General features: G+C 36.1%; 1 protein-coding gene across 1 annotated transcript in view; it reads left to right on the top strand.

The window, feature by feature from the left end:
* Positions 1–12,305, top strand: part of CSMD1 (CUB and Sushi multiple domains 1) — a 1,692,034-nt gene that overhangs the window by 1,577,750 nt on the left and 101,979 nt on the right. The window contains exons 51-52 of the mRNA XM_077812120.1: positions 6,553–6,747; positions 12,105–12,278. Of these exons, the coding sequence (XP_077668246.1) occupies positions 6,553–6,747; positions 12,105–12,278 (369 nt within the window). The remainder of the gene's footprint in view (positions 1–6,552; positions 6,748–12,104; positions 12,279–12,305) is intronic.

Here is a 12,305-nt window from a genome sequence, read left to right as displayed (position 1 = left end):
TATTTTTATAATGACTGGCAATATGTATGCCATTTCCCCCCTAAAACACTAAAGAATGAGAGGAGTGATTTGCATTCAAATATAAATTTATTTTCTCTAATCTTTTAGGAAAGTGGAATATATATCTTCAGCATTTCACCAGGGCATCATATTTCTCATATGAGATATCATGTTGATAGATGGGGATGAATTTCTCCAATTACATTTTTACAATCCAAACTTCAAATGATATTCCCATTAATACTTTGTCACTTGCAGATATTATTTAATTATATTTCAGGAAAAGGGGCACATGCCAGGTCCAGCTAAGCTGCGGTTCGCACAGAACTCATGCTCTTCTTCAGTTCCCAGCATAATTTAGAACACACTACTTCAGGCTGCTACTAAATTCCCTCATAAGCCATAATGCTCTGAGGGCTTCCGTAAATTTTGCAAGCTAGAACAGTCTCCACTGGCTAAGGGTTTCCAGCTCACAGTACATTCTGGCAGTGATTCCTTCCAGCTATGGCCTGCCCAGGAGTAGTCTCTACGCTTGTTAGGGAATGTGTAATGGCATACAGCCAGCTGTACCCACCTCAAGGCAATCCCCATCTGCCCTTTTATACAGGCAGTTCTCCATCATCTTTGTATTGTTAAAGCAACATAAAGGGGCATGAGACAAGGAAAGGATCTGATCCAAGAAGTTTTTAAGACGGCATTCTTAACTCCCTAGAAAACTGCAGAGTGTAATTTTAAAATCTTATGAAAATGATAAATAGCACAGTTATCATAGTTTAGTACTTTGCTGGCTGCTTACTGCACAAAATTCCAAATATTCTCTACAGTGAAATGAATAGAAATGTTGCCTTTTTCTTCCATGGGAGCAGGCTGCCCTGAGGCTGCTTTAACATGGTACAGAGAGAACAGCTACACACACAGTAGCAGCAGGATCAGGGGAGTGCAAAGACAGCTTTAAGCTTTGTGCACCATCCTCAACTTGCACTCTACTTTTGGACCACACTCAAGGATCTGACCTAAAATATTGTGTCATAAAGAGACATTGTGCCACAAAATAATCAACATAACATTTTATGATATTTCACTGTGATGTTTCTCTTGAGAAGATGTCAATAAACTAAAACTGCTGAGTTGTTGCAACTTCTGGGTCACAACTCAGACATCATTGTGCAATGTCAGGATGTCACAGTACACTTATTTGCTAGCTCTCTGGAACTACAGTAGATTGAAAAGTGTCTTACTAGCTCTCCAAGGTTAAGTACCATTGCTTTATACAATATATCATCAGAAAGCTATGGCCTTTTATATTTATCTCATGCATGTTATATTATAAAAAGTATATGTGAGTGTTGATATATCTATCTATCTAGATAAATATAAATACAATCAAGTGTATTACTCCATTAAAATAAAATGTTAAACCCAGTCCCTATTTGTTTTTCCTTTCCTGGTTGTTTCCCAGAAACAAGGGGCGATGGATCTGGAAATATAACCTTTTTTGTAATATACCAGAATTTTAAAGGTTACTTGAAAAAAAAATAGACCTTGTAGATAATTTTATTGTTTTATTCTTTTTCATGGTTTCTTTGTTCTTGTTCTTTAATATTTAAGAACAACTCCTCGAAATCTGCATGCTCATTTCCTAATTTCAAACATTTTAAGTAGCAGTTTGGGCCAAACTGATAACTTTACACAAATCTACATACTACAGATATCTTTTTGAAACATGCCTGATAGTTCTAGAGTTCTAAGTTATATGATGGTTTAGACAGTGGTGGCTACTGTTCTCATGTGATATATCTGTAGCAATTTATTCTGGAAGAAACATCATTTCTATTTTTCATTATCTTTCTGAACAATAATTTAATTGAATGAATTGCTGTCCTGAGGTACAAATAAGACCTAAAATAAAGCATCTATTGTATTATAAATGACTAAAAACTGTTAATGTAGTTAGATGATGCATCGTCATTGTACTGGCATTTTGTTAATCAAGGACAATGCATGGTAAGCTGCACTTTCCATTTCTTTTAATCAGAGAAAACTAGTTACAGGGATAGCAGCCAAGTATCTCATGCCATTACACTTGCACATAATAATAATAATATCAAGCTCTTATAACTAGTGATTTTTCTCATTATACCCTCAGTGCATTTATCAAAATTATTTCTTGAAAAAGTAATAAAAAAGCATACAGGCATATAGGTTACTGCTTAGAACACCATGTGTAAGGAGACACTGGCAGAGAACTTGGAATGCTCTTGTCACTTATGTCAAGGCAAGCAAGGGCTGACAACCATCAATCAACTGAAGAGGAAAAATCAGTCTGCCATGAAGATCTCAAAAGGCCAGATTGTGACTGTTGAAAAGGACGAGAGACAGGAACAAGAAATTATCAAGGACTTTTTATAATTACAAACGCTTTGCAGAAGGGTGTTCAGGAGTTGTGCTTTATCAAAGCAGATGGGAAGGAGGGGAACTATGCTTTCCCTCTGCAGCAGGATCAGAAGAGATTATATTCTCCAAACTCCCACCACTCCAGACATGAGTCAAAACCTTAACGATCCAAACTGAGATGCATTGGAGAGTGCATTTTGATGGTTGTGACTCTTGAGCCTTTGTTCCTTATAGACTTTGATTCCCAATGGTCAAATGTGGCTTCTTTGAAAAACAAAATATTTAGGGGTCTTCACAGCTGACAATAGGAACCCTGTTGCAACTAGTGGAAATGATGAAGGTACATCTGGGATTGAAGGCATCAGGAATGCCCCTGGAGCCTGTGCTGAAAATGCATGGCACACAATATGAGTAAACAGTTTAAGTAAACTATGGCAAAGTTAAATAACTTAAAAGTGGATTTGATATAAGGCCTGAAAGATGGCAAAATTGATTTACAGGGAAAATATGCAAATTAAGCTATTTAGACAAACTAGTTTACACTATTTCTAGTGCTTCCTAAAGAGGAGATTAAATCAATAACCTTATTAAAATACAGGTTTATAAATATCTTATTTTAAAAACCTAACTGAAGACCACAAAGCTGAAAACAAAGAAAGTCCCCAGTCCTTCCAAACTTGTGAGCATGCTTAACTTATGCATTGTGAGTCGTCCCATTCACTTCAGTGAAACTACTAACAGTATATAAAATTAAGCACATACAGTAAATACATCTTGGAAGGACTGGGGCCTAATACAGCTAAAGCAACATGATTAATGTCCTTTTCAAAGGTTCCAGAAATAGGTTCGTTTTGAAGCTCAGTTTGGTATACTACTACTTTTTTTGTCAGTATCCCCTTTTGTGGAAGGCTGAGTATTTAGAGACAAACATATTTTATAATGCTACAGTAGCTTCATTTCTCAGTGCTTTTTAATAGCGGTTATAGTTCAAAATGAATTCCCTGCATTTGTGTGTATACATGGATATTAGTATATGTAGATGAAATCATTTTGCTGAAATGACACCTAATCTTACTTTTAGATATGTAATTTACTATTTACTGAACTAGACTTAGTAACAAGCAGTGCTTACTCACACATTACTTCATAAAAACAAATCAATGTTGAAAGAAGACAGTTGCTTCTTTACATCTGGATGAAGTTGAAATAATCTCTGATGCAAATAGTTTCATCTGTGTAAATGACAAATGTCTGTAGTCTCTGTAATTCACAAAGGGAAGACTGAGGAATCTAATTAATTATGACACTAGAAAACCTGGGTGAGCTAAATAAAGCAACTGTTAGTTTATTTTTTATCTCCTGAATGAAGTGGAAATTAATGAATCAGAATAATTCACTGTAGAATTAAAAACTACAATACCTCAAGCAGCATTTTAGAGTCAGTTACACTTACATATAGCCATGAACTAGAGAGAGCATATCTTGTACTCTGGCAATAACATATTTGATTTCAAGTGGAATTTGCATTTTGCTGTGGCAAAATGTAAAAGTGATGTAGAAAAGTGTTTGCTGTTAGAATGGAGGTGATTTTTGTATATCTGAACTGTCAACAAAGTTTCCTACTAAAATCTGTCAGATTAAGAGTAATTATTTTGGGAGCTCATTTACATAAGGTTGAAATAGGTGAACCTCTTATCTCTAAAATGGTTTAAAACATCCCCTGTGATTGAGCTTGAATCTCTTTACTGGTGAAGATTAAGCTAAATAAGAGGCTCCCTTTCATCTTTGAAAGAACCATATTTCTCTCTAAAACCATTACTTGAAAGAGGCAGTGATGAAAATTAACCTTATGGTAGATCTAGAAAGTTACTGAATATTTATTTAAAATAATGTATATCATATGATAGACCTACATGATTTTATATTGAACATTTTGGTCATTTAATAATTTATTTATCAATTACTAGTAAACAAATAACCACTTTTTCTCAGCATCTGATTTTTGTATCTGGAAACATCTTGAGCTGCTGTTAAACAAACAAACAAATTACTAGCAGCTAAAATGGTGTTAACAAGTAGGAAGTGATCACCTAAACTGAGCAACTGCTTCCAAAAAATGTGAAATACTGTAATGGGGACGGGGAACTATAAACTTATCTCAAAATATGGATGCTTCAATTTTATTGTACAATTTGGTAACCACATTTGGATTAAACTGAAAAAGATCCAGTGTGTGTATATATACATGTCATCCCTGGTTGGAGGTATAGCCTCATATTTGCCAGTCACACACACTTTGGGTAATTTTCGCAGCTGGGAAACTATTGCATCTTTCCCATATATGCCTCCAGCAGTGTCAGTTCTGTATGTTGTAATGATTGAACCTATACCATGGGTGCATGAAGTCCTGGAAAAGACATGCTTGTAATCACGATTTACTAAAATATTCTAAACAGTTAACAATAAGTACAAACCAGAGGAAATTTACATTTTAAAAATGCATTATTTTTTAATCACAATCCAAGAATTTCACTAATCCTCTTCTCTTTCTCTAACTGTTTCTATGCACCAAACACTTGAGGGCTAAATTCCCATTTGCATTAAGGCTACTTTATACCCCCCTGGCAAAGGAAAGTAGCCTTAAAGTGGGTGTAAATGTAATTTATATCCACTTTGTGGCTCATTAACATTGTCAGGGTGGAGTAAAGTGGCCTTAGTTTAAACAAGAATCAGCCCCTTTTGTGTTTAATTACCTTTTAATTTTTTAGCACAATTTTTGGTTTCTTATGTATTTGTTTCAGATCCTTATGGCCTTTATATGAACTATTAATAGTAATTCAATGTCCAAGTGGATTTTGTAGATGATCAGATATGATGATTGCTAAAACAGAACCTTTGGCATGTATCTTAATTTTTATAGCGAGATGCAAAGGCAAGATTTTTGTATTTTGCATTGTTTTCTTAGCTGTATTTCATATATATATATATATATACATGGTGTGGGGGCTAAGAAGGATAAAAGTTTCTTTTCACAAATGTTAGTGGCTATTGGCTTTTCCTATAGTCACAGTGTGACAAGGGCACTCACTAGTAAGTTCTGAACCCTTATTATTCTATAGTAATGTAATTTTGAAACTCAGAATCTAGGATATTGAATTTATGAGTGTTTCTTTTCTTTAAGATCTGTAAATATCCACAAATATTTTAATAAAATGAAATCAGACTAAAAAGTAATCAACTTTTATATTTAGGACATGTTTTTTGAATGATGTTCATACCAGTCAAATAAATATTCTGTGAACTTTATCTTTGAACTTTAATAAATAATTTCTCAAGCCTGCTGTTGACTTTATCTCCAACTACACTATAAATTTCATGGTTCCTATGCCAGTTCACACAACATTCAGTTATAACTTGCACGAGTATCATGAAAAATGTAACACTGATGTTCTCCGTTACTTACACTAAGTCCACTATCTTCCCAAACTTGGAATAAGAGAAGCTGCAGTACTGAAATCACTGTGATGTGTCAAATGTTGATTTTTTTTTAATGGCAACTGCTCCAATAATTGCTATGGTGTACTTACAGTACATTAATTTCCCAGTAATTAGGACTGAATATTTAACACTGTTCACTACAGTGTGTTTATAGGATGCACCTGAAAGAATCCAGTTAGAGCCCAATAAATTTTATGTGCAATGAAATGAGACTTTTTTTTTAAATGTTACATTTATCAGACATTGTTGATAGAACTGGACTGTCTTTTGCATTAGATAACAAAATGCTGTATCCTGAGAAGATTCCCCATTGTCTATTAAGTACTTCATCATTGTCTGCTATTCCTTATATACTCACTGAAGTCTATAATTTGATCCTTCTGTTAATTAAATTTAAATAAATCGTCTTTATCTTAGAAAATGTAACTGTATATAACTATATAATTGTTCTATTGTAACTAAATTGCAATGTACTATGAACTACTAAAATCCCTTTGTATTGTGCAATGTCTGTTGCTCTTTGCTGGAACTTGTATTTTAAAAATGTTCACAGCATGCTTCATTTCACATGGAAAGCCTCCTCTCAGTAAGACCATGAGTCATTTTTTTGTGAAGTAATGTGGGGGAAAGTGCTAATATACAAGTATCCTTTCTTCACAGCTGCAATTTGCCTCAGCATTGAGACTCTGCTCTCAGAGCATGTCATCTGGAGGCTGATAGCTGGGTCACTGAATGAGTATGGAGCTCAAGTCATGCTGAGCTGCAGTCCTGGCTATTATTTAGGGGGTCAAAGACTCATACAGTGCAGATCTAATGGAACATGGAGTGGAGGTGATGAAAGGCCAAGTTGTAAGGGTAAGGAGCATTCTTGTTTACCAAATATCATGTTTTCTGATAGTATATTTGTATTTTTAGTGGGTTTTTTTATTTGCTTCATTTCTGTAATAAGATGAGACTATTTTGTTTCCCTAACATTCTGCTGATAAATTGAAAGCAAATAAATCTGATTGACTACCACTGTTTGAAATCAACTTGTGCAAACTGAGAATTTATTGAATAACCCATTTGCTTACACTGTTAAGTGTTTTAGAATTGAGATGTAATTTGTTTGTAGATCAACACTCTCAAAGCAAGGTGCAAAATTTTTTAATGAAAGTCAAAAATATGTTGTCATAGTAGCTATATAGTTGCTCCTTTAAGTGGATGATGACCCATGCTTGACTCATGAGTTCATTTGGGAGTTCTGATCTGGGTAAACATTGCATATACGGTTTATAGACTAGTTGAGGATATTGTTGTTCCTTAAATAATTTCTGAAAGGGAATATGTGTACATGATTTTGCTTTATGCTCTTGAATAACATATGAGGATTGCACTATTTGGGTCCATTTCATACGTTCATTACAACATATCCCTTTTACATATGGGGAGACTCACCCTCATTCAAGTTCTGCTTTGTGTGGTGTGGGCTGGGGGGAAGCAGGGAAGGGTGTGTATATATCCGGGATCTAATTACAGTTCCCTGTTTCTGAGGATTGTGCTGGTCCTGACTCCAAAACCTACATATTTTAGAGCAGCCTATGGGTCTCTCTGGGACCCATATACCAGTCAACGTTCGGCAGAAGAGAGCCCTGCTACACCCCATCAGCTTCACAGCGTCCTGTTCCCTGTGCTGAGGTCAGAAGGAGAGGTAGTATGTCTGCCTTCAATCCTGTCCTCCACCTGCAGACCACACAATCTTTCAGAATCAGTTTTATACTTTATTCTGAAAAGTATATTAATCCAAGGAAGATTTTTTTTAGAATGAGCTAATCTCCCCTCCTTTGCAAATTGAACAAACGGGAATCCCTGTGGAACCCATATGTAAAATAATTCTTGGAGCAGAAGATCTATTTCTCAATGACCGATTTCTCAGAAATAAATGAACAGAGCCACTCTAACCTATACAGCCCTGCTAGAGCCTACAGAAATGTCAATAATGCCTTGTATGCCATGTTGTTGTAGGCTTGTCAGCCCCAGGATATTAGAGAGACAAAGTGGATGAGGTAATATCTTTTTATTGGATAAACTTCTGTTCGTGAGAGAAAAAAGCTTTCAAGCTTATACAGAGCTCTTCTTTAGATCTGGGAAACTTACTCAAAGTATCACAGCTAAATACAGGATGGAACAGATTATTTAGCATAGGTAGTTAATACATATTTCACTGGACCATTCATGGTAAAGTGGCCCGGTAAACACCTCTCCAGTCATAGAAAGGAAAGGAAGAGGGAATAGAGCTTCCTAGGCAGTTAGCCCTATTTATAGCCCCTCCCACCCAGGGTCAGCAACCAATCAAACTGCACTCACCAGACACTGAGAACTGTGTTGTTCCAGACCTTCATCACATGCAGCGTGCATAGACAGGGACAGGTGGGAACCAGTGTCCCATGCTTGCAAAGGGAAGGGATGGAGTAAAGGAAGTGTCAGCAGAAGTAGGAGCCCCTACTGAATAAAACAATATCATTGTCTAAAAAACAAAATAAAATTGCATACATATATTGTGAAATAGGCTAGAAAACCAAGTATAGTAGCCACTAGGGCAGGGCAACTGTGTGATTTTTGGACTTTCTGTGAATGGTGGTACTGTGGCGGGTCGGACCCCTTGGGAAGTCACCTGATGTGCTGAGATACCACTGAGTCTACCTGTTCTGCCAGCATGAGCCCCCTTTAACCGGCCTTGCTGAGCCAGACTCTTAAAACCTCCTCTAATGCACACTCAGGCAGGGCCACACCCAGTTGCAGATCACTTACTCCAGCACTCAGATGTCCACCTCACTTGGAGTACAGACCCAAAGATACATTATATTTGCCTCTTCCGTCACTGTGAATTTCTTGTCCCCCCACCCCTGCAGTTAGAAATTACATAAACTGGGCTGTATTATAAACCAAAAGTAAATGTATTAACTATAACAGGTGTATTTTAAGTAGTTAAGGAGGTAGCAGACAGAACAAGGCAGATTAGTAAGAAAATAAAATAGAGCACACAAACAAACCTTCATACACTAAAGAAACTGGTTACATATAAGTTCTCACCCTAAATGTGGTTTTAATAATATTCTTCACAGGCCAGATGCCCTTCCAGCCTGGGCCCAGTTTTTTCCACCTGTTCATTCTTAGTTGTTTCCAGCATTTATCTTGGGTGGGATAGCAGGGGAGAACTGACCACCTGGTCTCAGGTAATGTTTTAGTATCAGGTGACAAGATACTGTACTCTGTAGGACCCTTGTAGCCATTCTTCACAGGCAGACCCACATGTTCACAGGAAGACTAAGCTCTTTTACAGTCCACTGTCCTTGTTGATGGGCTATCCACCCTGCCGGACTTTTCCATTGTTGTACCTGATGTGTTGGCAGTGGACGTCACGCAAAGTAGCATTGTTGAAATACAGATACATAGTCAATATTCCTAATTTCAGATACAGAAATTATACATGCATACAAATAGGATAATCACATTCAATAGATCATAACCTTTCCAATGATATCTCACATAAGCCATCTTGCTTAATGTATATCTCAGTTATGTCATATTCATATCATAAGCATATTTTCATAAAGGATATGGCATGACATGTCACAGGGGTGGTTTGTTTTTTCTTTAGGTTTATTTGCCAAAGAGTTCATTTTGAATAAATAAGGGTAGAAAAATAGGATAGCTCTTTCATAATTGCTATGAAGTAAGGAGAATATTGATTTTTCTTTTGTAGTTAAAAAGAATAGCATTTTGAGTTCATTAACTGAAATTACACCCTTTATCTTTTGTGTAGCCACTATTACATAATCTCTAAAGCTTAGTTTTTCACCTTCTTTAATTAGAAACTGATTTTGCAGCTGGATCATCCTGGAATCCATTTTCCAGTTGCTGAAACATTTGTTGAAAAGGCCAGTTCTTCACAAACTGCCACAGTGATAAAAACCCTAGTAAGGTAATTAGAGAAGACAATAGAGAGAGTGCTCCAGATAAGATCTATTTGACAAAGAGATAAGTAATAGATGCAAAATCCTAATGGACATGTTTATGCACTCCTGATTAAAGATTTATTATTAATTTATTTGCAAGGTAAAGATGTTATTTCACCTGTAGAATTTAATGAGGGCAAACATCAGCTGCTAAAATATGTTCAGTAGTACTTTTGTATGGTGTATATAATATTAAGATCTGGAAGCATACTGAAGATTGTTCTCAGAAGACAGTGTTTACTGTGTTTTGTCACTCACATATACAGAAGATATGGTATAAATATAAAAACAACAAGGAGTCCCGTGACACCTTAAAGACTAACAGATTTATTTGGGCATAAGCTTTCGTGGGTAAAAAAACCCACTTCTTCAGATGCATGGAGTGAAAATTACAGATGCAGCAACTTACTGACACATGAAGAGAAGAGAGTTACCTCACAAGTGGAGAACCGGTGTCGGCAGGGCCAATTCAATCAGGGTGGATGTAGTCCACTACCAACAATTGATGAGGAAGTGTTAATTCCAGGAGAGGCAAAGTTGCTTTTGTAGTGAACCAGCCACTCCCAGTCCCTATTCAAGCCCACATTAATGGTGTTAAATTTGCAAATGAATTGTAGCTCTGCAGTTTCTCTTTGAAGTCTGTTTCTGAAATTAAATAAATAAATATAGGTTCTGTTCTAGCTGTGTACACTTATGTTTTTTGAAGCAGCAGGAAGGATAGTTGAAACATAATCGTTGATGTAATTAAAGCATTTAAATCTCAGTATCCATTTATATAATGTGACTTTTCTGAAGGACCCACTAGAAGTCAGGTTTGGGGATGTCTATGGCTGGAGAGGCTTAATTGAGTATATTAGTCGCACTTCATTTCTCCTTAAGGTTATGCAGGATGGCTTCTTTAACAAAATAAGATACAACTCATCAGACATGCTGATGCAATTTCAATCAGCTAGAAAAATCAGAGGTCATTTGACAAATGTAAAGTATTGCATATATATGCATAATACAGTGCACTATATAACATTTTAGTGAACTAAATTAAAATGAGTGTGCTATGTACATATCATCACTATCCTGTATATTTATAATCAGACATCTTACAAAATTGGGCTTCTCCACAAACTAATTCAGTTATTTCTTGAATTGCAGTCAAAAGGAATCTTTACATTAAATCTGGAACATCTGATGTTCCTCAGTAGAAATTTGGGACACAATGAGCTTTGGTAATCTATTTCCTAAATGCATGTACTGGTGTGACTGACTACAATGAAATCCGTTATGGGTCCTAAACTATAGCTGTCCATTATTACCAAGTTACATATAGAAGAGGAAGAGAGTACCTTAAGAATTGAGAGAGGACATTTCCTGTCAAGTTACATATAGAAGAGGAAGAGAGTACCTTAAGAATTGAGAGAGGAAATTTCCTGTCATTGAAATTTTGGTTTTGAGTAACATGTGCCTTTGAAAATAAAGAAAATGTAGAAAAGGTCTGTGCTATCCATCAGTAAAATAGAAATGGAACTAGCTAAACCAACAAAGGACTTCTTCAATTGCCATCTTATTAAATGTATATTAATGGCAACAAGGAAAGATAACAGATCAAGTTTAACTAGGTTTGACCAGTTGTCGACAGATTGAAAGATTTATCACATTTAATCGGGTAGTTTACAGTCTATAACATTTATTGTAAATATCCACAGAAGATACTATATTAAGAAAATTCATCATCTGTGCTGAGTTCAATATATAAAAACCTCATGTCTTTTAACAAGCAAAATACCCACAGACCTGGGAAAGTACAGGGGGAGGCAATTCTTCCTATTCTGTACAATAGGAATCAGCAGTGTTCTGGAGTTATGCCATGATCTACCCAGACGTGCCCAAATCTTGGATGACTAGCGTTGTTCCTCACATTCCTTTTGTGCTTCAGACTATAAGGTAGATTGTGCCTATCCTCTGCACTGGTGCCCTAGAGGGGGGAAGGGATCCCTGAGCATTTCCCTAATCTGGCACACCTGTGCCAATGAAGGCATAATTTTAAACTCTTAATTTGGATTCTATACTACATCAGATTCTTAAATTTATATATATTAAGCCTATGCAAAAAAACATAGATTTACAAAAGCTATAAGGAATTGTGTTATTTCTTGTATCTAAGAGATTATGAAGAGATGATTTCATATTTCAGTTTCTGTTTTATGTTTTTTCCCCTAGTTGTCTCCTGCGGTGGCCTCCCTTCTCCACCAAACGGTAATAAGATTGGAACCTTAATGGTGTATGGAGCCACTGCAATCTTCACCTGTAACACAGGGTACACACTAGTTGGATCTCATGTGAGAGAGTGCTTAGCAAATGGACTCTGGAGTGGCACCGAAACCCGATGTCTGGGTAAATATACCTAAAGTTTTTCTTTAC

The sequence above is a fragment of the Eretmochelys imbricata genome, chromosome 3 (assembly GCF_965152235.1).
Source record: "Eretmochelys imbricata isolate rEreImb1 chromosome 3, rEreImb1.hap1, whole genome shotgun sequence".
Lineage (NCBI taxonomy): Eukaryota > Metazoa > Chordata > Testudines > Cheloniidae > Eretmochelys > Eretmochelys imbricata.
The sequence above is the reverse complement of the archived record's forward strand: the minus strand, read 5'-3'. Positions and strand labels throughout refer to the sequence as shown.